Source organism: Neophocaena asiaeorientalis, unplaced genomic scaffold (assembly GCF_003031525.2).
Source record: "Neophocaena asiaeorientalis asiaeorientalis breed wild unplaced genomic scaffold, Neophocaena_asiaeorientalis_V1.1 scaffold91, whole genome shotgun sequence".
Taxonomy (NCBI): Eukaryota; Metazoa; Chordata; class Mammalia; order Artiodactyla; family Phocoenidae; genus Neophocaena; species Neophocaena asiaeorientalis.
In genome coordinates this window covers 10664327-10690824 of record NW_020173198.1, presented here as the reverse complement: position 1 = coordinate 10690824, position 26498 = coordinate 10664327, and the positions used below count along the sequence as shown (strand labels likewise).

Below are 26498 nucleotides of genomic sequence, written 5' to 3'. Positions count from 1 at the left end.
CACACTGACTGCATTTCTGAAAAAAATCGAGGTATATTTAAACTTGCAAAAAAAAAAAAAAAAAAAAAAAAACACTCTGTGTATGGATTTATGCCAAAGCTGGAGTTAAGAGTGTAGATTTAGGTGATTTGGGGACTTCCCTGTCTGTTCAATTGTTAAGACTCTGTGCTTCCACTGCAGGGGACGTGGGTTCGATCCCTGGTAGGGGGAACTAAGATCCCACAAGCTCTCGTCGGTGGTGGCAAAAACAAACAAATAAACAGACAAAACCCCCCATAGATTTAGGTGATTTTAGGCAGGCTCTTCACCTGTGTGGATGCCTGGTAGGATCTTGTTCCTTTGGGATGGTCCTGTACTCAAAGAGGGTCTGGTTTCTGGCCCAGTCATTGTGACATCAGAGGGTGAGAAACCCCCTTGACAGCCTGTTTTGGAGAAACAAAAAGCACTCTACGACAACAACAACAAAAAGGGAAAGAATGATCTTGAGTCATTTGTATTTGTGCTCAGCACAGTCAAAATCCTGCCAGGGCTATACTTTCCTTGCGGGGCTGGAGGGGTGGGAGTGGGGAGGTGACTGCCATGCCCATCTGTGGTTTCCAAAACTGTTATCCTGTATATTGTGAGCTCTGAGGAGAATGAAAATGTGAGTTAAGGGTGTAAAATCCATTCTCTACAATTGTAGGTCAAATCTGCCCTTCTGTGTTATACTGGGTATTATGGATCAAAGACAGTGCTCAGAGTACATCCAGAAATTTTAGTTTTAATTGAGCTATGATCTTTATAAGTTTGAGGTTTTTGCCTTTGCCTCAACATTAGAGATCTTATTTGTTTAACAAATGACAAACAAAGCCTGAAGTAGCTCCTCATGGCCCTTTGGTTGGTTCACGTACCTCCCAGTCTGCTCTCTCAGCCCTGCTCTGGTTACTTGAGGTTCTTGGAAGGGCTGCCTCACCTCTTTTCAAAATCCCTTCGTTCCAGGCCTTGGTCATCCTGTTCCCCCTGCCTAGAGCACCCTTTCCCTCCCCAAGTAGACTCGATCCCTCATCATGCAGGTCTCAGCTTTGATGTCCCCTCCTCCAGGAAGCCCCCATGATAGTCCCCCTCACACGGCTGATCCGTTTCTCTCATGGGGCTGCTTGATGGTGGGGCTCTCCCCAGGGCCTGGCCCAGAGCAGGGCATTCGTGGAGGAGAGAGCAATGGGCACCTTTGCCCATATCGAAATCCCCTGGGTGAGCAAGTTCCTTTTTCTTCCCAGCCTCCAGCTTCCCCACCCCTTCCTGTTCCCCTGTCCTGAGCAGTTTTCTTCTGACTCAGACCTTTCCTCTCCAACTTTCCTTTCTTTCCCAGCCAGACCATTCAGGTGCCCTGCTTTCTTCCTCACCCTCCAGGAGCACCAGCTTCCCTTGGAGGGCTCTTGTTCACTGGGTATTTTTTCTCTCCTGACTCGGCCTTAGCTGGTCCCTTCCACTTCTCTAGACCCCTTCCCCCCAGGCCTGAGCCTTCCTCCTCTCTGCCCTCCTGAGACCTTCTCCCTGGCCCTTTGGCCGCCCGTCTCCTGGCCACAGAAAATAGCCTGGGTCAGTGGCAGCCCAGGCAGGCCCAGGGCCAGGGCCCAGCTTAGGACGTGGTGCAGAAAATGAATGCGGAGGGGGGAACGACTCAGCCACTCCCTGCCCCCCGGTCCTGCCTTCTTGTCCTCCTTTCCAAGAGGGCATGTGTGTGCTGAATGAAATCATACTAAAAATCCCCGCCAGAATCCCAGCTTCAGGGGAAGTCAGTAAAGTGAGCAGGGAAAGAGCTTACGCAGTGACACTGACAACACGAAAAATAGAAATAATCCTCTGTGGTTGGTGGAATGACCCCCCCCCCAAAAAAAGATGTCCACATCCTGATCCCCAGAACCTGTGAATATGTTAGCAAAGGGACTTTGCAGATGAGATTCAGTTCAGGATTTTGAGATGGGAGACTATTCTGGGTTATTGGGGTGGCCTGATAATCACAAGGGTCCTTATAAGGAGGAGGTGAGAGAGAGAAGATGCTGAGTGGCTGGCTTGGAAGGTGGAGGCAGGGACCACGTGCCCAGGTGTGTGGGCTGGTTTTTTTTTTTTTGGCTGCGTTGGGTCTTCATTGCTGTGCGGGCTCTCTCTAGTTTTGGTGAGCGGGGGCTACTCTTTGTTGCAGTGCATGGGTTTCTCGTTGTAGTGGATTCTCTTGTTGCGGAGCATGGGCTCTAGACGCACAGGCTTAAGTAGTTGCAGCATGCGGGCTCAGTAGTTGCAGCACATGGGCTCAGTAGTTGTGGTGTGCGGGCTCAGTAGTTGTAGCTTGCGGGATCTAGAGCACAGGCTCAGTAGTTGTGGTGCATGGGCTTAGTTGCTCCGTGGCATGTGAGATCTTCCCGGGCCAGGGACTGAACCCACATCCCCTGCATTGGCAGGCGGATTCTTAACCATTGCGCTACCAGGGAAGTCCCTGTAAGCATCTTCTAGAAGCTGGAAAAGGAGGAAACAGATTCTCCCATGGAGCCTGCAGGCCCACCTTAGATTTCTTTTTTCTTTTTTTTCTTTTAATCTGTACAAATCAAGCATTTTATTTATATAGCAAGGAAGCACTCCTTTATTCTCCTTTTAAATACCATACTTGAGATTTAAAATGACAGTTGGTGGGGCTCCCCCGGTGGCGCAGTGGTTGAGAGTCCGCCTGCCAATACAGGGGACGCGGGTTCGTGCCCCAGTCCAGGAGGATCCCACGTGCCGCGGAGCGGCTGGGCCCGTGAGCCGTGGCCGCTGAGCCTGCGCGTCCGGAGCCTGTGCTCCGCAACGGGAGAGGCCGCAGCGGTGGGAGGCCTGCGTACCGCAAAAAAATAAATAAATAAAATGACAGTTGGCAGTGTACTACAGGATGCTAAATAAGACTTTGTCCATATTGCTTTGGATATCTTGGTATTTTGTTATATTTTCCATCATCCATTGGAACAATTAGTTCAGCTTCCTAGAAACATTTGAACAGTAGTTAGATGTTTGCCCAATAACCCAGTACCCTCCAGGTTTTTGAAGTGAAGAATGTTACTTGTGCCAGTCAGAATCTGATACCAGTTAAATAGTGGCAGCTTTGCCAATAAACAAGAATGTGCTCTTCCATGGCTAGGAAGGGAGACTTCCACAGCTGACAGGTCCCAAAGATACATGGAGCCACCTTAGATTTCTGACCTCCACAACTATGAGATGTTAAATTTGTGTTGTTTCAAGCCACTGAGTTTGTGTTAATTTGTTGCAGCAGCCGTAGGAAATTCTACAACTTCACCCAGACTTGATTTTATTCTGGATGCAGTGGGAGGCCAGCAGTGGCGTTGAGGTTGGGGTGATGCACTTTAGGAGGATCCCACTGGCTGCCGTGCAGGGACTTGGTTGTTAGGGAACGAAAGTGGAAGGAAATGGGGGGAGTGGGGAGGAGGCCCCGGCGATGGTCACTTGCATGGGTCAGAGGCTGTGGCGATGGAAAGCGTGGATGGATGACTGCACACATCCCGGGAGCGGGATGGACACAACACGTGCCTGACTAGAGCTGGGAGCGTGGAGGAGAGGGGTTCAGGGATGATTCCCATGTTTCTGGTCCTTTCCTGGGGTGAGGAGCATCGAGGGGAAGGATACCGACTTGACAGAGCCCAGACCAGTTCCCACGGTTTGGAGTGGGGACAGAGGAGGGCGTCCCCTCCAAGGCAGGTTGGGAGGCTGTGGTCTCCAGGAGGGCGTTTCAGTTGGTCCAAATGGTCAGATGTGGCTTAGATGGGAGAGGCAAGAATCCCCCGTGATTAAACGATGTTCAGTGAGCTCATGCAGTGGGCGATTGTGTCGGGTGGACGATGGGGATGAAGCTTGGGTGCACATTTCAGGGATGGAGCCCACGTTTGGCCTTTTGAGGAGGTTGCTTTGACTGCATTTTGGGAGAGGGAAACTGTATGTGTTGCTACATAACAGGTCACCCCCAAGCGTAGCAGCTTTAAATAAGAATGAACATTTACTATGTCACACAGGGTCTCTGGGTCGGGGGTCTGGGATGGGTCTAGCTGGGTAGTTCTGGCTCAAGGTCTGTCATGGCTGCAGTCCTCTGAAGCCTTGACCGGGGCCGTGGATCTGCTTCCACATTGCACATGGTTGGTAAGACTGTGCTGGCTGTTGGCAAGGTCTCAGCATGGGGGCTTCTCCAGGAGGCTGGTGGAGTGTCCTCTTGACCCGGCAGTTGGCTTTGCCCAGAGTGAATGATCCATGAGAGGGCAAGAAAGAAGCCACAGTGTTTTCTGCAACCTAATCTTGGGAATGACACTCTCTCTCCATCATTTCTGCAATATCCTGTTACAAGTGGGAGGGGACTTCACAGGGGCATGTATGGGGGTTCCGATTTCTCAACATCCTTGCAGACCTTGTTGTTATCTGACTTTTTGATGATAACCATCCTAGCGGGTGTGAAGCAGTATCTCATCCTGGTGTTGATTTGCATTTCCCTGATGACTTAAGATGTTAAGCAGCATTACATGTGCTTACCCCGTTCGCATGTCTTCTTTGCGCCTTTTATGGTTGGGTTGTCTTTTTCTTATTGATTTGTAAGAGTTCTTTATTTGCTCTAGTTACAGGTCCCTTATCAGAGTTTTGATTTGCAAATATTTCCTCCCATTTTGTGGGTTGTCTTTTCACTTTGTTGGTGGTGTCTTTTGAAGCACAAAAGTTTTTGATGAAGTTCAGTTTATTTTTTCTTTTGTTGCTTGTGCTTTTGGGGTCGTATTTAAGAATCCATTGCTAAATCCAAGGTCCTAAAGTTTTGCCCCCTCTGTTGCCTTCCACGAATTTTATAGTTTTAGCTCTGTGTTAGGTCTTTCATCCATTTCGAGTTAATTTTTGTATATGGTGTGAAGTAAGGGTCCAACTCACTCTTTTGCCTGCAGCTATCTAGTTTCCCAGCACCATTTGTTGAAAAAACTATTCTTTTCCCATTGAACGGCCTTGACAACCTCGTCAAAATCAATCAGGTTTATTTCTGGATTTTTAATTCTGTTGCATTGATCTCTGTATATGCTCAGCCTCATGCCTGTCTCGATTATGGTTGTTTCATAGTAAGTTTTGAAGTCGGGAAATGTGAGTCCTCCAACTTTTCTTTTTCACGATTGTTTTGGCTCTTTTGGATCCCTTGAGTTTCCATATGAATTTTAGGATTAGCTTCTCCATTTCTATAAAGAGCCAGCTGGGATTCTGATAGAGGTTACACTGAATCTGTAGGTCATTTTGGGGTTGGCACTTTTCTCTGCCTTTTAGCTATATTAAGTCATGTATAGGTGAGGTAGGTCTTACTATTTCCCCATTGTACAGGTGAGGAAACTAAGGGCTAGAGAGGTTAAGGCACTTGCCTAAAGTCACACAGCTGGCCAGGATCCTGAGTCTGTGGTCAGAGTCACCATGCTAAGCTGCTTCTCTGCAGCGACTGGTTTTCTTTGGCTAGGCCTCCCTGTTGGGGGGGGCCTTCTCCTGCCCTCTCCTGGCCGGTGGGCTGAGTGTCTGGCAGACCCCACAACTGCTCCTTGCTCCTCGTGTTCCAGACAGCCGGTGAAGATCGTGTACTCCTCCAAGGATCCCGCCAAGCCGAAAGGGAGTTCCAAGGTGGATGTGAACGAGGAGGCCGAGGCTTTGATCATCAAGTCCCCCCAGAAGGATTGGAACCCGTCCCTGTTCAAGGTGTTATACAAGACATTTGGGCCCTACTTCCTCATGAGCTTCTTGTTCAAGGCTGTGCACGACCTGATGATGTTTACCGGCCCAGAGATCTTAAAGTAAGGCCTCTTCCCTCTCAGCCGGGTAGCTCTTCACGTCCTTGACCTTCCACTTGCGACACCCTTCACCCTCCCTTAGGGTCATGTGGCATGCTCCCGAGGGCACGGGGCCAGGCCTCTACCTCCTTACCTGCTTTGCCTGATGCTTTGCTTTAATACAACCATCTTAATTAAGGCCACGTTGGTTGCAAGTAACAGAAACCTTACCAGGCTCCCCTGAAGCCAAAAGGGGGAAGATAGAGGATTATCTCGGGAAACCAAAAGCAGGGACATGGCAGATTGCATGAAAGCTGCAGCCTAAACCCGGAAAGGGCGTCATCTCTGTTTACCTCCCTCCCTCCCTGTTTCTGTCTGTCTCTTTGGTGCCACACGTTCGTTCTCTTTCCCTCCCTCCGCCCCTTGTGCTCTCTACTTGGTCACTTTTGGGTGATGAGGCAGAGTAATCAATGCGAGAAGCCCGGGGCTGCGCGCCCTGCCGTGGTTACTACCCTCCACCCCCACCCCGGCATGGGCATCGCCACGTGGGTTGGGCTTCATAACACTGGCGTTGAGAGTGCCTGCCTTGCCTGGCTCAGGAGAAGGTCACCCGCGGAAGCCAGAGGACTTGTCCCCACGCGCACACATTTCGCGGTCTTTGACGTGGGGCTCTGTCCCTGCTGCCCCACAGGTTGCTCATCAGCTTCGTGAACGACAGGAAGGCCCCAGACTGGCAGGGCTACTTCTACACGGCGCTGCTGTTCGTCAGCGCCTGCCTGCAGACCCTCGTGCTGCACCAGTACTTCCACATCTGCTTCGTCAGCGGCATGCGGATCAAGACCGCCGTCATCGGGGCTGTGTACCGGAAGGTGGGCCCGCGGCTCCCGCTGCCTCCGCGGAACCCCTGGGGGCTTGGCCGGGTTACCTCTCGGGCCCAGCTTCTGGAGCAGTGGCATGACGGTGGCCTGAGTGGTCGCGGGCAGCAGGGAGTGACCGTCAGGCCTGAGGGCTTAGCAAAGCTGATCCCAAGGGCGAGCCTGTGGCATGTCCGGGAGCCCTGGGGTCAGCTGAGGGTAATTGAATTTCTTAGATGGCGCTTGATTTGGGGAGATCCAGGTTTGAATCCGTGCTCTGCTGCCAATAGTCTGTGTGTGAGCGTGTTCTAACTCTCCATCTGAACTGAGCAGATGGTATGTTCCTTGGGTGACAGATACTCAGCAGGTATCTGGGCACGGACAGCCTTACAGGACCTGGATTACCTCCTCGGTCCCTTCATTTCTTAGCCTCTGGGCCACGTGGGTTAAGAAGAGACTGTTCAGCAGGTAGTCAGGAAAGACGGACTTGATCGTGAGCTCTCAGCCCTGCCTGGAAGTTAGACTCACCCGGAGAGCCTCAGAAACTTCCAAGGACCAGGCTACACCCCAACCAACTAAGTCATGATCTCTGAGGGTGGGACCCAGGCATCAGTATTTCTAAAACTCCCCAGGTGACAGCGTGAAACCATCGAGAGCCAGGATGAATGTGTGTCCCTCCAGGGGATGTTTGGCAATGTCTGGAGACATTTTTGATTGTCATAGCTGGGGGTGGGGGCATCTAGTGGGTGGAGGCCAGGGATGCTGCCGAACATCCTAAAAGGCACAGGACGGGCCCTCAAAGAATTAGCCTCAAACGTCAGTAATGCCAAGGATGAGAAACCCTGGCTGAGACCTTGGTCCTTCAGGGTGATCTGGGGACCAGCAGCGTCAGCATCTCCTGGGGGCTTGTTAGAAATGCAGAGTCCCTATTCCAGTCCTACGATAACAAACTCCCTGGGGGTGCGTACACACTCAAGTGTGTGAAGCCCTGGTTTAGGCGACCTCTGAGGTCCCTTCCATACTGAAGAGCTCAGGATGGGGAGGCAGTGCGTGCTGTCGATAAGAGAGTGGGCTTTGTGATGAGACACATGGGCTGGGAAGGCAGATAAGCCGCCAGGAGAGGAGAAAAGAGCAGTGGCCTCTCGACTGTTGAGCTGTCTCCTTCCTCCACGTGGGCCTGGAGGGAGGGCACTGGGCTGTCGCCTGTCACACTCACCCTCTTTCCCTCTTCTTTGTCTCCAGGCCCTGGTGATCACCAATTCAGCCAGAAAATCGTCCACCGTCGGGGAGATCGTCAACCTCATGTCTGTGGATGCCCAGAGGTTCATGGACCTGGCCACGTACATTAACATGATCTGGTCAGCTCCTCTGCAAGTCATCCTTGCCCTCTACCTCCTGTGGCTGGTGTGTGTTTGATGTCATTCCCGTGGCGCGTGGGGAGGGGCCTCCATGTGTGGGCATTGGGGGCGAGTGAGTGGGTGTCAGTGTCTGTAGCTCACTGGCATTTCTTGCTGTCATTCACATTTTATTTTCTGGCCTATCAGCCAGTTCCTGGATATTTTATTCCTTTCTTCAGTTGTTGGGTTATGTTCTCTAGGGTGGCATGGTATTCATTTGCATTTGTCTCTTCTTGACAGTGTATGTAGTTAACAGCCCTATAACATACACATTGTATTTCTCCCTCTGTATCCTCCCAAATGCTAACCAAACTCATTTATTCACAAGTCCCAGGTTATGTTGGTTAAGAGTCTCTTGGCTGCAGGGGATAGAAATGCATCTTAGAGTAATATAAGCAAATAAAGGGAATTTTATGGGTGCATGTAACTGAAGAGTCCAGGGTCTGGCTTCAGGTAGGGATGGATCCAGGAGTTCAAGCAGTGCTGTAAGAATTCAGTCTCATACTCTTATCATTTCTTAGCCTTGTGTTTCTCTGAGTTGACTTCATTCTCAGTGGGATTTCTTCAAATGGCTTCCATAGTGTTGGGCTTAGATCATCTTCACAGATAGTGGTGCCAGAGAAAAGAGATTCCTTTTTGCATTCCTCTTTGTCTCAGCCGGGTCCCAGGGGGCACTCTGATTGGCTCGGCACAGTCCTATTCACATCCCTGAGCCAATCACTGTGAAATAGAGTTCTCTGATAGGCCACCCTGGGTCACATGCTCTCTCTCATTGTGGAAGGGGTGGAGGTGTGATTGACAGCCCTTCCGCATGGGGAGGGGCAGTTCCCAAAATATAAAGATGACAAGCAAAGATACTTGTAGCCGAATATGTGCCTTATTCTGTTCTACTCTTGGGGCTTTGCACGTGTCTTTCCTTCCACCAGGAATTCCCTTTCCTGTTTCCTCCCTACTGATGGAATCCCACCCAAACTTCAAGGCTGTGACAAATGCAACTTCCACTGATTCTTTTTCCCTAGCAGTTAGATGGACTTCTTCCATCTAGCAGATGTCTTGGGGCATCTACTTCCCCAGAAAGTGCTGTCATAGAACACTTCTTTTAGAATTGCCTTCAGGGTTGATTTGTGATCCATTACAAAATTGCTTTTTTTTAGATGAGAGTTGCTGAATGTGTTACTGATATCTGGGGCCGGATAATTCTTCCTTGTTGAGGGCTGTCCTGTGCATTGTAGGATGTTTAGCCGCATCCCTGGCCTCTCTCCATTAGATCCCAATAACACCCCACCTCCCCTCCCCCACACTCCCACCACCACTTGTGACAGTCTCCAGATATTGCCACATGTCCCCTGGGGCAATAGTCCTCCCTGGTTGGGAACCGCTGCTTGAGACCAAAACCAGGGTTTCTCTATTTGACAATCAAGAACACGACATAAGATAATGGGGGTCAGCGTGGCTCTGAAATCAGGCTGCCTGGGTTCAGATCCTGCCTCTTCCAGACCTTATTACTTAACGTCTCTAAGCCTTGGTGTTCTCACCTGTAAACTGGTAATAATAAGGGAACCTCATCATAGTGATGTTGGGATAATTGAATAAATTAGCGCAGGTAGTGTTCCCTGAACAGTACATGGTACAGCGACGTGCTTGGTATCTTTTAGTTACTATGATTTGCTCTCAGAATTGATTCCCAATGCTTTAGATTGTTGGTAGAAATCACCTTCGTGCTTAGAGGTGGATTAATCTTCACTGGGCAGAGATCCATCACAGAAACAAGCGGTAGCAGCATTTTTTTGGTAACTTAGGACTGGAGACCCCGAGGGTGACTCCTTGGAAGGGACTAACACGCTTACCCTCTAGTTCCATCCGTCTCAGCTAAGCAAGTGTGCACTGGACGGACTTCGTAGGCTGTCTCTTTTTATTTGTGTAACTTGGAAGTTGAAAAATGTTGATCTGTATCTTGTCTCAGTCATGACCACTTAACCTTTCTGAGATGCAGTTTCCTTATCTGCAAATGCGATAATAGAACAGTCTACAGCATCTTATCTACAAGTCCTCAAATTAAAGAGCTCTGAAAATTGAAAATTTTTCTTAACTTATTTGGTGGCAAGACTTGACTTGAACTGATGTGTGATTTATAATTTTGATTATCCCTCTCATGGGAATATTCCTATTTTGCTACTGAAAAAAATCATTGCATTTGCTTCTGGAGCACTGTGCCAGGGCCCTGTGGAGGTGCGATATACAGGCATATCTACCTGTGTCAGGGGTCCCCGAGACCCCACCAGGTTCGTGATTTGCTAGGAGGACTCATAGCTGTCATTTATTACAGCAAGATTAGCAAAGTTCGGAGGGAACCAAGGACAAGCTTCCAGGAGTCCTCTCCCCCTGGAGTCACACAGGATGCACTTAATTCCCCAGCAACGAGTTGTGACAATTGTGACAGCACATGTGAAATGTTACCAGCCAGGGAAGCTCAGGAGAGACCCTGTGCCCGGGGTTTTTATTGGGGGCTGGTCACACTGGCAGCCTCTGCCTGGCACAGACCAAACTTCCAGACTCCCAGAGGGAAAAGGGGTTAATCAGCAGAAACCACATTGTTCATGCAAACAGCTTAGGCACAGTGAGTCACTCTTATCCGTTCTGAGAATGGTGGGAACCCTCCCAAAATCCAAGCACCCAGGCACCAGCCAAGGACCTTTGAACAAGATAAGCCGTCAGGTGGGCCGTGTTCACTGTTTTCTGCTCCACATCCTGTTACCTTTCTGAAATCCTTACGTTCTCATTTGCAAAACTCAACCTGGTCCCAAGGGTTTCGGATAAAGGATTGTGGCCTTGAACGTTCTTACAGGGTTTGTGGGACCCCAAGGGATGCTCCCGGATAAATCTGAAAAGTAATGTGGCTACACTGGGTGGCTCAGCCCGTGGAAGCCCCGTGCTAAGGCCTTTGTTCTTGTTCCTTCCATAGAACCTGGGCCCCTCCGTTCTGGCTGGAGTGGCTGTGATGATCTTCATGGTTCCCCTCAATGCAGTGATGGCCATGAAGACCAAGACCTACCAGGTAGGGGGTGTGTCCACACAGGGCTCCAAGCTGCATCCCTGCCTAAGGCCTTTCCACTTGGGTGTTAGTTGAGTTCCTTCTGCACAGGCCTTGGGGGTCTCAGCCTTGTCTGCCTGTGGGAACCCCGTGGGGAGCTTTAACAAATGCTGATGCCTAGGCCCAGTTCTGGGGATTCTGATTCATCTAATGTGGGTGAGGCCTGGGCATTGGGAGTTTTCAAAGCTTCCCAGGTTATTACATTGGGTCACTGAGGTTGAGAGCTCCCGAAATAGTTAGACCTCATGGGCCAGTGACTGAAGTCCCATCTGTGAGCCTCCAAGAGATTCCTTATTTCCCATGGGTGTATTCCTTTCTGTGTGTGTGCATTTTCAAGAGCTGAGCAAAAATCACCCCTTGCTTTTCTCCCCATTTCCTTATGCTGGTCTCAGTGTTAAACTCTTTATTTTCAGAGATACTTCGTATTTTTAAAGTTTTTAAATACTCAAGTAACAGAGTGAATGCCTTTTCATTATAAAAGGAAGTTCAAATAATACAAAAGTATACAGATTAAAAGGGCATGTCCCCTTCTCTGTCCTCTTTTTTTTTTTTAATTTAATTAATTAATTAATGTATTTTTGGCTGTGTTGGGTCTTTGTTGCTGCACGCAGGCTTTCTCTAGTTGCGGCAAGCGGGGGCTACTCTTCCTTGCAGTGCGCAGGCTTCTCATTGCGGTGGTCTCTCTTGTTGCGGAGGGCGGGCTCTAGGCATGCGGGCTTCAGTAGTTGTGAAACACGGGCTCAGTAGTTGTGGCACGTGGGCTCAGTAGTCGTGGCTTGCGGGCTCTAGAGCACAGGCTCAGTAGTTGCGGCGCACGCACTTAGTTGCTCTGCGGCATGTGGGATCTTCCTGGACCAGGGCTCAAACCCGTATCCCCTGCGTTGACAGGCGGGTTCTTAACCACTGCGCCACCAGGGAAGCCCCTCTTCCCTGTCCTCTTAACACATTGAAGTAAATCCTTCTAGAACTTCTGATGTGTTTATATAGAGATCGGACTAACTCTATAGTTAGGCTTGGTGTGTATATGTGTATGTGTGTCGTGGTGTTGTCACCATATATATTTTAACACAAACGGGCCTGTTTGGCAGAGTGATTTTATCGTCCGACACCATGCCTGGGGGATCTTTCTGCAGCATGCCATGTGGTCTGACTTCATTGTCTTGAACTCGTGCCTGATGGTCCATAGCAGAGACAGGCCAGAGTTCATTCCTCTGCTCCCCCACTGATGGCTATTTATGATGTGCCTGTGGAATTTCAAATGAGAGAGCTTGGCCGCGCTGGTGATGCCGAAGGAGAGAAGAGTTGCAGGACGTGGGGCTGTTCGAATGAGGTTTGGGGAGAAGGGAGGAGAGGCGTGGGAGGGGCACGGGGCTGTGTCGACTCTTAGCCTCTTCCCTGAACTGCCCACCTCTGAAATGGCTTCAGTCTCTGGCTTTGACCTCATGTTGCTTAAACTGTCCTCTTCTGTGACCCAGGAATGACATAACACTTAATGATAGGGTTCTCGTGAGCAGAACTAAATGCACTTGAAAAGCTTAGAAAAGTGCCTGGCGTAAGGAAAATGCCAGGTGGCATTAAAAATATTTAACAACTCTGCAGCACGGGCACCCAAATGGTCAGAACCAGTGCTAGCTGGTACAGAAACACTTCAGCATTTTAACAACCGTGTACTGCCTGAAAAGCAATAAAGAAAATAAGAAAATGGAAGGAAAAAAATGTCATCTCTCGGTTTAGATCAGCAGAGTAGGGCATGTGCCCCTTCCTCCCTGGATACCTGAAAGGTTTTTCTTGCCTCTCTTCCTCCCTTCTGAATTTAAGAGGTTTCTCTGATGTCCAATCTAACGTGATTCGAAGCAGTTTTTTTTTTTCCCTTGAAAAAAGAATCCCTTGGAGTGCTCTCAGGGTCAAGAGTTAGGGTTCATAGGGATTGCAGGCCAGCTTTCCCACCCTTAGGATGGCCCATTTTTAATAGGTGGGGTTGTTGAGTGTTGGTCTGATGCCAGGGCCAGAAGTGAGCAGCCGGCCCCCAGGTGTGGTATTGACTGCTCCTCTCTTCGAAGGTGGCCCACATGAAGAGCAAAGACAATCGGATTAAGCTGATGAATGAAATTCTGAATGGGATCAAAGTGCTAAAGCTTTACGCCTGGGAGCTGGCATTCAAAGATAAGGTGCTGGCCATCAGGCAGGAGGAGCTGAAGGTGCTGAAGAAATCTGCCTACCTGGCCGCCGTGGGGACCTTCACCTGGGTCTGCACACCTTTCCTGGTGAGTGAAGCCAAGTTTATCCTGGCCCACATTGTTTGATGTTTTATTGTGTTGTCATGCCTAAGTATTTTTCAGAAGTCACCGTTTCAGCAAGTCAGCAAGGCCTTCTCCAACCACTCCTTTTTAATAGTGCCACTCCCACCTTTTGTTTTATTCACAGCATTTACAGCTTCCAGCCCAGGGATATTCAAAGTAGCTAGTTCGGGAACTGTTTGTTACAGGTTCACGATAAGATGAGAAGTTTGTGGTGGAATGTAAACTTCTGCTGTCTGCTTCCTTTATTGAGAAAGTCTTTTTTTTTTTTTTAATTAATTAATTTTATTTTTGGCTGCGTTGGGTCTTCGTTGCTGCACACAGGCTTTCTCTAGTTGTGGCGAGCGGGGGATACTCTTTGTTGTGGTGCGTGGGCTTCTCATCGCGGTGGCTTCTCTTATAGAGCACAGGCTCTAGGCGTGCGGGCTTCAGTAGTTGTGGCTCGCAGGCTCTAGAGTGCAGGCTCAGTACTTGTGGCGCATAGGCTTAGTTGCTCTGCGGCATGCGGGATCTTCCTGGACCAGGGCTTGAACCCATGTTCCCTGCACTGGCAGGTGGATTCTTAACCACTGCGCCACCAGGGAAGTCCCGAGAAAGTCTTGCTAAGAAAAACAAATGTCAGCTGAACTACATGCGTGCTTGTTGCCATAGTTGAGCTACATTATGGTAGCAGCTCCTTATCTACTGTCATCTGGTCACAAACCGCGGATTGGCAGTGACCTGTGGACCACACTTCAAGTGGCAATGCCAAACATACTCTGAAAGTCACTTATTATTTCATGAATTGTCTGCCTCTCTCCACTAGAATGTCAGGGATTTCTTCTGTTCACTGCTGTATCCTGGTGCCTAAAATGGTGCATAATAGGCACTCAACAAATATTTGTCATTCACCGAAAAAAAATTCAAACTGTACAGAAAGTTATGAAATGAAAAGTATATTGTCCTCCCCTCCATCTGTCCCTTTCCTCCAAAGTGACAGTTTTGTATGTCTTTTTAGGAAAATTATGCATATAGATATTTTTTAAATATTTGTAATATATTCAAATGGACTCATACTTACATGGTGTTCTAGACCTTTGGACTTGATATGTAATCTCTCAGTTCATGCATTCAGATCTGCTTCGTCTTTTTTTCGGTACGTGGGCCTCTTACCGCTGCGGCCTCTCCCGTTGTGGAGCACAGGCTCCAGACCCGCAGGCCCAGTGGCCATGGCTCACGGGCCCAGCCGCTCCACGGCATGTGGGATCCTCCCGGACTGGGGTACGAACCCGTGTCCCCTGCATCGGCAGGCGGACTCTCAACCACTGCGCCACCAGGGAAGCCCTGCTTCGTCTATTTTAGTGATGTATGCTTGTCCAGAGCATGGATGTACTGTAGTTGACTTAACCCATCTCTCGTTACTGGCCTTTTAGGCTGGTCCCTCTTCTTTGCAGTTATGACCCACATTGCCCTGAATGTTCCCATATGCATGTCTTGGGGTACTGTAATGGGTCTATCCCTAGCTGGCCAACTTTGAAAAGTTTAAAGACAATAGTGTGAGTTAACTATTTTCCAAAGCTGGCCCCAAACCAGGAGACAATATGGACTGTGGAAACCCTTTAAGCTCAGTTGCCAGTTGAGCATGGTTATGGAGGACTTCAGATCATGCCCCCGCCCATGTTTATTTTTTCTCTCTGTTTTTGTATTATTAACTATGTCATTCTTTTTAAAAGATGTTGTGCTAATAAGTATTACTTAGCTATGTTGGCAAATATATACTCTTATGGGAAGTTCCTATGACTAAAACCACACATTTTCATAAATTAGAAACAGAATTTTCTGTTAGGCTACCATCCGCTTCATCACAGTGGAGTTGCAGGTGGAATGTTGAAGGAAACTCCTGCCTTTTCAGTGTTTGTCAAAGTGTATCCATTCTGACGCTGGATTTTTTTAGGCTCAGCTTAATGTCTCCCGGAGTCTTAACCCGCACACAAGGCAGTGTGGTGGAAATCAGTGATGCTCAAACTTGTGTGGGCCCCCCAGTCACCCGGAGGGCTTGTTAAAATGCAGCTCACTGGGCCCCACTCAGAGTTTCAGATCCAGTCGGTCTAGGTGGGCCCGGAGTATTTGCATTTCTGACATGTTCCCAGGTGCTGCTGATGCTCTTGGTTTGGGATCCACGCTTTGTCCTCAACAGTGGGGCCCATGGACCAGCAGCAGCGGCATCACGGGGTCGCTTATTAGAAATGCAGATTCTCAGGCCTCACCCCAGACCAGGCTAAGACAGACCTGAGTATTAGCAATCTCCCCCTGGGTGATTTGTATGCACATTAAAGTTTGGGAAACGCTGGGAAAAAGGAGGAGTAAGCAAACATTTTCTGTATAGGACCAGCTAGCAAATATTTTGGGTGTTCTGAGCCGTGCGATCTCTGTTGCAGCTGCTCGTCTCTGCCGGTGTAGTGCAGGAGCGGCTGTGGATAACACGGAATGAATGGGTGTGGCTGTGTTCCTGTAAACATGACTTTATAGACACTGAAATCTGAATTTTATACACTCTTCATGTGTCATGAATATTTTGATTTTTTTTGATCCTTTAAAAATATAAAATCCATCCTAAGCTCATGGGCCCAGACACAGATGGGTAGACCACAGGCCATAGTTGGCTGAGCCCTGGCTTAGAGGAATGGGATGTTTTGCTGAGAGTCAGGACCCCTGCTGAATTCTCCTGCCAGCTCATGGTGTGACCCGCAGCGGTCATTTCACCTCCCTGCCTCTGGGTTTTTCAGCGTGAAAGATGAAGGGGTTAGGCCCCAGGGATGTGACATTCGGGCCCTGCCCTCCCCTGCCCCCATACCAGACCCCCGGTCTGTCGTGGTGCTCTCTCCCACTGAGTTACGTTCAAGCAACCCTCCAGGTGACCGCTGCCAATTGACTGGAGTTGGCCCAAGCAGAGACGTCTCTTCGCTGTTCTGAGATTCAGTGTTCCCTAAGATCCCCTCCAGCTCCCCTCCAGCATTCCAGGCTGGAAGGGACTGCTGCTGTCTGATTCTTTTCATACTCCAGTCTCTCCAGCTTTCCCCCAGGTCCTTAGCGACTCTCTTGGTTTTTTTCAAAAGTAAAAATATAAGACTGGATGGTATAGAGGATGTTCGTTCTTTTTTTTTAAACTGTTAAATAGTCTATATGTATTAAATACAACTGCTAAATAGTCCTTATTGTATATATGATACATTTTAATTTAAAAACAGAAAGTAACGCATTTGCGTGGTAAAAATAGTTAAAGCTGTTCCACAGAGGGTCTGCAGCTGCGTTTCTCAACCCCAGCGCTGCTGACATTTGGGACCCAGTAATTCATTGTATCTTTGTTGTGGTGCTGTCCTGTGCTGCATCCCTGGCCTCTACCCACTAGATGCCAAGTGGTACCTCTCCCCCCCACACCTCCCCAGTTATGACAGTCAATTTTTGATTGTCTCCAAACATTGCCAAATGTCCCCCAGCTGAGAACCACCAGTCTGCAGTGAAAGGCACTGCTCTTTCTCTCCGCAGACCCCCATCACCTAGCTTCCCTCTCCATACCGGTTTCTTTTGTGTATTTCCAGAGAGAGCCTGCATGTATACCACCATAACATTGACTATATGCAATAAATGTAATCAAACTTAACCATCTCTTTTATTTACTTTACTTTTATGCAAGTGATAGCAAATCACACAGAAATTCAAGGCATTTGGATTGCATTTTTTTTAATAGGAAAAGATCTGCAGTCAGAAGGGTCAGGCAATAAGGTTTAGTCGGTGGGTTGTGTTACACTTAGGACGAAGGGGACCTTTCCCCCTTTCCCCGTAACCCTTTGCTCCGTACATCAGATCCTCTGACAAAACCTGCAGTTTCCAGCTTGTCACCCACACTGCTAACCCTTCAAATATCATCTCCTGCCCTGGCTTCCATTAGGAGGCTACAGCAAGAGATGCTTAAGAGTGGGACTGGCTTTTCTTGACCTTGAATTTGCCATAAAGTTTTTGGGTGATGATGGGCTTCCAGAGACGGTGTTGGTTCAGCTGTTTGGCATGAAACAGATGAGCCCAGGGGTCAGTCGGGGACCTTGGCCCAGACCGAGACACTGAAGCCTCTGACTACATTAGGATAAAATATGTGGCCTTCTGTTCCCTTGGAAGGTGTTTGCATGTGCTTTCCACTGGTGAATTCCTGCACTTCAAGGATGATGTGGTGTTTACCCACTGGTAGGTGTGATGGAAGACAGAGGCCTGGGGAGGTCAGGCAGGAATAGGGATGCCATGTGGCAGGATTGATGGGACTGTTTTTCTGGAATATAGAGCCTGGCATTTATCATGTCCTCATGTCTACCTAGTGCACTTTCCTAAAATAGCATCCCTGTCAGTATTTAACATTTGCTCTCTTGGAAGATTTGTGAGCTTCTTGCCTTCTCTGTGCCTTGTATGTCCGTCCCTTCTTTAGAATAATTATCATTCCATATGCTAATTACCTGTTGTGCAGTTCTCTGCTGACCGGAACATACATGGACCTTGTCTTTTTTTGCTTGTATCCCTAGAACATATCCCTAGAACAAGTGGTACCCACTCACTAGGTGTATGTAGAGGAATGACTGACTAAATGAATGGACAGAAGATTTGAATAAACTGTATTAGTCAGGAACTATCTCGCAAGTGGCAGAAACCTAACGTAGGCCCACTAGAGTAAAAAAGCGAAAGGGAGATTTTTGAGTCACAAAACTGAGAAGTCTAGGAAGGTGCTGGTTTTAAGCACGACTGGGGTTTCGGGTGTGGCTGGACCTAGGTGCTCCAGAGATAATGTCGGGTATAATTCCTCCTCTGTCTCCCAGCTCTGCTTTCTCCATGGTGGTTTCTTTGTCAGATGGAAACTCGCCATGTGATTACAGTTGATTCTGTCATCTCAGTAACCACAGTAACCAAGGAGAGAGCTCCCCTTTTCCCATTAGTTCCTGCAAAGCTGTGGGGTTGAGTCTCATTGGTTGCGGTTGGCTGCATGCTTGTCTCTGAATCACTGGGGCCAGGGAGCAGGGATGCTTGGATTGGCCAGGCCTGGGTCATGTGGCTTCTTTGGAGATTGGGGTCAGGTCCGGTATGGGCAGTTCATCTGTGGCTGAAGCTCATGGACTGAGGTTGGGGGAGGTTCAGCTCCCCAAAGGAAAACTGACGTGTTGTTACCAGCAACAAGAGTGGATGCCGACCAGGCAGAAGGAACAGATGTCCTCATGGAGAGATGGCAGATTTTTAGGGGTTGGGCTGGGGAAGTTGGTTCCGTCATTTGCCCCATTTCTCAGCATGGGGGGAGGCTCTTTTAGCACTTAGAGGGGGGCGGTAGTCTTCCTTGTTTGCGAAGGATTTTTCGCATCCTGGACCCTCACCCTTTATAAGGCTGTAGCAAACCCCAGCTCCCCGGCCGCCTCCACACGCTTGCAGACACTCGTGCTAGAGAGACCCTGGTGCATATCTGTTCCCCACTAGACTGTGCGTCTCAGGATCTCCAAGGCTGCCTCACACAGTGCCTGGCACACAGTAGGTTCCCAAATTAACAACTGATGGATGAATGAGTGACCTCTGCTTCCTGGAGAAGTGGATGATGTGGATCTGACGGGGACCACGCGATGTTTCTCCCTCTTAATGCGCTTTCTGTGCTGCCAGCAGCCACCCTATCATTTGGGCCAGTGGAGCTGGGATATTCTGGTGGTGAGATGCCTGAGGCCTGATTTTCTCTGTTGCTGAAGAGACACCCTTGAGTGTGTGCTTTCTCGCCCTTGGGCAAATCCACCCACCTGCCTACCCATCCATCTGCCTACCTCTCCATCCACCTGTCTACCCAGCCATCCATCCACCCACCCACAAACATTTCCTGGGTATCTGCCATGATCCAGGTGCTGTCCTAGGCACTGATGATAGAGCAGTGAACACTAAAGGACAATAATCCGCACGCTCATGGGGAGTTCATTCATTCTAACTGGGAGAGACAGATAATGCACACCAGTATGATAAATATATAGTATGCTAAACTGTCATAAGTGCTATGGGAAAAAAGGGTTCTGGTTAGAGTGATAGGGAGGGCTTGCAGTTTTTAAATAGGATGATCACGGGACTTCCCTGGCGGTCCAGTGGTTAAGACTCTGTGCTTCCACTGCAGGGGGCACAGGTTCGATCCCTGGTCAGGGAACTAGGATCCCCCATGCTGCACAGTGCAGCCAAAAAAACCAAAAAAAACAAACAACAACAAAAAAAGGGATGATCAGAGCACTGAGAAGGTGATACTTGAGTCTTAACCTAATGGTGGTCAGGGGCCTGACCAGGGAGAGGGCAGAGTGAGAGGCCCTGAGGCAGGACTGTGCTGCCCCAAAAAGGAATAATCGTGGAGGCAAGCGGGGCTGGAACAGAGGGAAGGAGGTGGGAGAGTGGTAGGAGAGGAGGGCACAAGAGTTCAGAAAAGGGACGTTTATGAATCAGGTGGCCCCTGAGCCTGAGTCAAGACTTTGGCTTCTATACTGAGTAAAATAGACTGATACTGGAGAGATTTTTTTTTTTAATTTATTATTATTATTATTTATTTATTTATTTATTTTTGCTGTACACGGGCCTCTCACTGTTGTGGCCTCTCCCGTTGCGGAGCACAGGCTCCGGACGCACAGGCTCAGCGGCCATGGCTCACAGGCCCAGCCGCTCCGCAGCATGTGGGATCTTCCCAGACCGGGGCACGAACCTGTGTCCCCTGCATCGGCAGGCGGACTCTCAACCACTGCGCCACCAGGGAAGCCCAAAAAATTTATTATTTTTATTGACATATAATTCACCACTTTTATGTGTACAGTTCAGTGGTGTTTAGTATATTCACAAGGTTGGCCAACCATCTCCACTGTCTAATTCCAGAGCACTTTCATCACCCCAGAAGGAAGCCCTGTACTTACTGGCAGTCACTCCCATCCCCCCTGTTCCCCCCCGCCCCCGCCATCCCCGGGCACCCACTAATCTACCTTCTGTCTCTGTAGATTTGCCTTTTCTGGGTATTTCATTTAAATGGAACCATATAACACGTGTGACCTCTGTGTCTGTCTCCTTTTACTTAGCATCATGTTTTCTGGGTTCGTCCATGTCGTAGTGGGCATCAGCGCTTCACTCCTTTTTATGGCTGAATACTGTTCCTCTATGTGGATGCGTTTAGAGAGTTTTGAGTGAGGAGAGTCTCTGGCTAAGAGGCAAGTACGTCATCACTACCTGGAGGAGGGGACCTGTGTGTGCAGCCATCCCAGGGATCAGGTGTCAGTGGCTTTTTGAGCATCTAACTTCCCTCCTGGCCAAGGATCCTGGAAAATTTCTGTGTCTCCCCTCAGGGTCACCTCGCTCATTAATGTCAGAACCAGAACAGGAACCAGCTCTGCTTTCCAGTACCTTGTTCTTGGGAACCAGTTAATAGGCTCTTTGGAAAAATAGTCCAAGGAGTTTGGACCAAGTCCTGAAACAAGAAATAAAACAGCCACCATCTACTGCATTTTACTGTGCCCCAGGCACAGGGCTAAGCACGCTGCACAAGTGCCTGATTCCTTGCTGCCAGAAGCCCTGTGAATACGTATCATGACCCCCATTTTATAGATGGAAAAACAGAGGCTCCATTGGAGAGCTGAGGTGACATCACAGCTCAGAGTCATCCAGCTGATAAACAGGCAGAGCTTATGGATTTAATTTTTAAGATGTAGGACCTTTTAATAGGTAACAAAGAAATGAGGCAGCTGAGACCCTGAAAATACCCTGGACCACATCCACACCAGAATCTTGGCCACTCCGCAATCTCCTGATTGCCGGACATCTGCCCTGAGCTCAAGAATGAGGTCCCAGGCAATTTGTTTCCCCTAGGGAAAGCCTTTAATGGCTCTTGGCACCTGGGACTAGCATGGGGTAGAGACTTTAGCCCATCTGCTGGGGTGCACGGTTTTCCAGATTGCTTTGGTGGTGTATACCAGGTGATCTCAGGGGGGATGTTATTAGCCTCCTCCGGCAACACCTGGCACTGCTCGGGGGCCAACAGGTGGGCGGGGCATGGAGATCCACCTGTTGATATTTTCCCTCCTAGGCCACGCAGCCCAGCCTTGGATTATTCAGGGGTCCTTCCTTTTTCCTGGTGAGGGAAGTGAAGTGCTGCTGTCTCAAACAACCGAGTCCAAATTCTGATTGCCTGGGAATTGAAATCCCAGGCCCCACTGCAAGGCTTAAGGCAGGTCTGACTTTGAGCGGAAGAGAGTAGCCTTTGGGGGACCCTTGGCTGTTTGTTTTTCTTTTTCTTTCTTTTTTTTTTTTTTTTTGAAAACCTATGTTTGGCTGTTTGTTTTTTTTTTTTTTTTTTTTTTTTTTTTTTTTTTGAAAACCTATGTTCCTTTCCTGGGGGTATAAAACCCTATACTCTGAGCTGGAAGGAGCTTTCAACAGTAGCACGAATCCTCCACATCCATTTCACTGATGAGATGTCGGAGGCATGGGGAGAGGAGGTGACTTACGTGAGGTCTCGGTGCTCCTATGTGCCCGCGGTCATTCTAGGCCCTGAGGATACAGCCGTGTACAAAAGTCCTTGCCTTTGTGGAGTTTGCATTTCACACTGCAGGAGACGGACAATAAACACCTATAATCTTACAGTGTAAGGTAGTGATAGGTATTATGAAGAAAAATAAATCAGGATAAAAGGATGGAGGGAAGTAGCAGGGCTGTTTTGGGTAGGGCAGCCTTTTAGAACGGGAAGAGGGAGTAACCAGGCCACTGTCTGGATAGGAAGGTCATTTCGGGCAGAGGGAACCACAAGAACAAAGATCCGGAGGTGGGATCATGCTTGGTGATGTTGAGGGACTCTGAGAATGCCATCCGGTGTCCCATGGAGAATGTTGGTGGGAATGGCCCGGACTTTTGGCTTCTGGTCGTTGGTTTATCCAGTTCGTTCTCTGGGTGTTTAGTGAGTGCCTGCTGTGTGCTAGACACTGTTCGGGCGTTTCTGCTGCCTCCAGAGGCCAGTCGTCAGCCCCTGCAGCTCACACCAGGAGGCTGGAGCAACTTCCCCAGGCGCAGGTCACTGCTTCTGTGACTGGGACTCTGACTCGGCCTTCTGCTTGCAGGTGGCCTTGTGCACGTTTGCCGTCTACGTGACCATCGACAAGAACAACATCCTGGATGCCCAGAAGGCCTTCGTGTCCTTGGCCTTGTTCAACATCCTTCGCTTCCCCCTGAATATTCTCCCCATGGTCATCAGCAGCATCGTGCAGGTACAGGCAAGGCTGGGGAACTTCAGAGAGGGGGTCTCTTGGGGAAACAAAGCAGAAGGGCATGAAAATCCCCCTGGATGCAGCTCCCTCTGTGCAACCCATCCCACTGTGGCCAGGGGGCTTATCAAGGCCCAGACTAGTGGCCTTCGTGCTTTTTTGGTCCTGCCCCAAAGAGAGACATACGTTTTACTTCTCGACGCACGCTCGAGTGTATGAAACGAGTTATTGCAACTAGGCTGTCCTAAGCGCTGCAAGATCCTTTCTGAAACATTTGATCCTCTTCTATTCTGATCGAGCCTGCTCCACCATGCCCTACCTTATCCTGTTCTGTTTCTTCAAAAAATGCAGCTTTTGACCCACTAAATTGGTTTTGCATCCCATTCACAGGCCTTGGCTCACCATTTGGAAAACCCCAGCTGGCCCCCCTAGAATCCCCCCAGTCCCTGCAGTGGTTCTGTAACGAGAGGGAACCGCTCATTCGCACTTGTACCATCTGAAGCTCCTGCACTTTGCTGCCGACAGCATTTGTCACACTCTCCTCCCTAGCCTTGCACGTTTTCCTGTGAAAACCCTTTTCTTAGCCACATAGACAAATTAAGATTAAGATTTGGTTGTACAAGCCCTGGTCAAGGTTTTTTATAAAAAAAATAAGCCAGTAAAACCCCTTCTTATTACGAACAATTTCAAATATACACAGAAGTGGAGCGAATAGCACGAGAATGCTGCGTGCCTGTCACCCGGAGTCAACATTTTGCCACAGTTACTTTGTCTAATCGTTTTTCTGTCTTTCTTCTTCCCTTCGTTACTTTCTCTCTTTGCCGAAGAATTTTAAAGCAAATCACAGACCTCTTGGCATTTCACCCATAAATACTTCAGCACAAATTTCTTCTTGCATAAGTATAACACCATTATCATACCTAACAAAATTAACAGTAATCTCTTAATACCCAGTTCATATTAAAATGTTTTGGATTATCTCAGAAATGTCCTTACCATTGGGCTGTTTGAATCAGAAGCTTTGCTTTTTTAAAAAATTTATTTTTGTAGAACCATAATTCACATTGTGTTCAACGTGTGCAGTGTGGTGATTGGATCCGTGGATATGTTGCCATACAGTATCGCCACAGCGTCAGCTACACTCCTGTCACGTGCCACGATTATCATTTCTTTTTTTGTGGGGGGGAACCATTAAGTTCTAGTCTCTTAGCAACTTTGAAGTTTATTATACAGTGTTGTTGGCCATAACCACCACGCCATGCATTCGATCTCCAGGACACGTTTATCTCCGAGTCGCAAGTTTGTCTTAAACGGGGCCATTGCCTTCGATTGTTTCTTAGGTCCCTTGTCAGCTACGATAGTGCCCCGCTGTCTTTTTTAATACCGGTTGTAGGCTTTTAAAGGAAAGCAAACAAGAACCAAAACCCTTTTTGTTTTTTATTCTAAGGTGTGGCACTGCAGCACCTTCAGAAATAAGGGAGGATGTGGGCCCCTCTGCACCCAGAGGAAACCACTGTAAGTTAGCCTCGGTCTGTTTTGCAGAGACGTTTTTCAAAATAACTACACCTTGTCGTTGCTTTCTGTGTAGGCGAGTGTCTCCCTCAAGCGCCTCAGGATCTTCCTCTCCCACGAGGAGCTGGAACCCGACAGCATCCAGCGATGGCCCATCAAAGACGGTGTGTCCTAGGAGAGTGGGCGGGCGCAGGGTCTTACCTAGTCTTCCCAGGAGGGTGAACTTGCACTTCTGTTATCTTGCTTTCTTGCTGAGAGGCAGCCTCCCTGGGAGAGGTCCACCCCTGAGGGCCGGGTTCCAGGGCCTGGGCTTTGATTCCATACTGGGCAGATGGATGGGGGCAAATCAAGTATGTTGGAGATTGACCAACCCCCTACCCCCACTAGCTGTGCAGCCTTGGGAAGGTCACTTCAGTGCTCTGAGCCTCACTTTCCCCACCTGGGCAATGGAAATGAAGGTGCCTTTCTTTGGCTGGGTGTTACATGGATTTTTATTGGTAGGTTTGTTTATTTTATAGCTTATTAATTTATCCTTTCCTAGTCAACCCCCCTGAGCAGGGATTTCCAGGCACTTTATAATAAATATTAATAGCACTAATGGTAGTGACCACTTTTGCTGAAATGACACTCCTGCCACGCACGTCCCGTCCTGAGGACATCACTGTACTCCCCGTCCGTTGCTCACTGCAGCTCAAGGAGAGGGGCCCCCACCTACAGATGAGAAGACTCATCTGGGTAAGTTGCACGGCCAATAAGAAGTAGAGTCAGGATTCACACTTGCAGCCCGTCAGCAGAATCTGTGCTCTCACCCACTGTAGAACATCTCTGCACTGAGATTTATTGAGCACCTACTATGTGTCAGTCATTGTTCTGAGGACTCTCTGTTTTGCATAATGTTCTCATCACAGCCCTGTGAGGTTGATCCCATTATCAGTCCCATTTTACAGACGAGGAAAGTGAGGCACAGAGAAGTTAGGTAACTTGCCTGTGGTTCTCCAGCTAGGAAGTGGCAGCACGGGGATTTGAACCCACACAGTCTGGCTCCCGAGCCCAGTAGATATGGTCAGAATGAATGTGTGTATATGTTGGTAATAATGTGTGAGCGGTGCCTGGCACCTTGCAGGCATTCAGATGTCCTCAGTGACGTGAAAACACCCAGCACAGTGCCCGCCAAACAAAGATCACGGTGGTTGTTCCTTCACCAGTATGTGTGAGAGGCGATCGGCCTGGGGGCAGGGTTCCTCAGCCTCAGTACCACCGACATTTGGGGCAAGATCACTTTGCTGCGGGGGCGTCCTATGCATTATAGGATGTTGAGCAGCACCCCTGGCCTCTACCCACTAGATGCCAGTAGCACCCGCCCCAGTTTTGGCAACTAAAAATGTCCCCAGACCCCTGAGTTGAGAACCACTGCTCGCTGGAATCTCACTCCCGATGTCCCTGGCCCGTGGTTGTCCAGTTTCTGCTGTGTGAGGACCGAGTCACTCCCCCCTTCTCACACACACACACACACACACACACACACACACACAGATATGAACACACACACACGCACGCACGCACACATGATGTGGAATGATGCCATCTACCAGAGTCAAATTTCCCTGCATAACACAGGGCTGAAATTTGGGGCAGCCGAGGAGGTTTCGAGCTCTTGACATTGTTCACAGCTCACTACAGGAGTCACATTGGAAAACCCCTGGGCCTCAGCCCAGGCCTCAGCCCCATTTCCTGCCCTGATGGCAGTCTCCCGGGCGGTTTGACTTTATGTTTACTCACATTCTCTGGGTGCCAGGCGGGGCCCCCTTTGCAGCTCCGGGCCACGTCTTGCAGCCTCTAGCTTGACCGACTCAAGTGGCTTTTCTTAAATTCCTTTAATAGCACCTTCCAGCTTCCTCCCTGTTCTCTGTTTCAGGGGGTGATGGGGGAGGGGGAGGTTAAGTTAGGTTAACCAGTAACTTCCTCTCTCCACAGTTTTTGTTTCTTTGATGGGTGGGGGAATTTATTTCTTCATTGGACAACTCGAAAACACCCCCATCTTTTCTCTAGATGGTTTTAAGTTGGCTCATAATTGAGTCAAAAGTTGTTTTTGTAAGTGAGGGGCGTGGAGTAGAAAGAAAATAAGGGGAGCAAAAGTAGATGAAGGCAGAGGTGCTAGAATCACAGAGGGTCCATATAACGCAGACTTCGTCTTAAGCACCCTCCCCTCCTCCGCCACGATTCCCGACTTCCTGTTCCATCCCTGAGTTTGCACGGTTTACAGTGGCCTGTGTTTTAGGAAGAGTGGTGTGC

At 49.0% G+C, this 26498-nt stretch overlaps 1 protein-coding gene and 1 non-coding gene across 7 annotated transcripts in view; one reads left to right on the top strand and one right to left on the bottom strand.

Annotated features, from left to right (window-relative positions):
* Positions 1 to 26498, top strand: part of ABCC1 (ATP binding cassette subfamily C member 1 (ABCC1 blood group)) — a 109108-nt gene that overhangs the window by 24260 nt on the left and 58350 nt on the right. For all 6 annotated transcript variants that reach the window (XM_024744575.1, XM_024744574.1, XM_024744576.1 and 3 more), the window contains 7 exons: positions 5589 to 5819; positions 6487 to 6664; positions 7892 to 8053; positions 11009 to 11101; positions 13198 to 13401; positions 22551 to 22697; positions 24283 to 24370. In XM_024744575.1, coding sequence (XP_024600343.1) covers positions 5589 to 5819; positions 6487 to 6664; positions 7892 to 8053; positions 11009 to 11101; positions 13198 to 13401; positions 22551 to 22697; positions 24283 to 24370 — 1103 coding nt within the window. The remainder of the gene's footprint in view (positions 1 to 5588; positions 5820 to 6486; positions 6665 to 7891; positions 8054 to 11008; positions 11102 to 13197; positions 13402 to 22550; positions 22698 to 24282; positions 24371 to 26498) is intronic.
* On the bottom strand, positions 3062 to 3192 carry LOC112399476 (small nucleolar RNA SNORA24). The gene has a single exon (XR_003003231.1). It is a non-coding gene; the product is annotated as a small nucleolar RNA SNORA24 (small nucleolar RNA).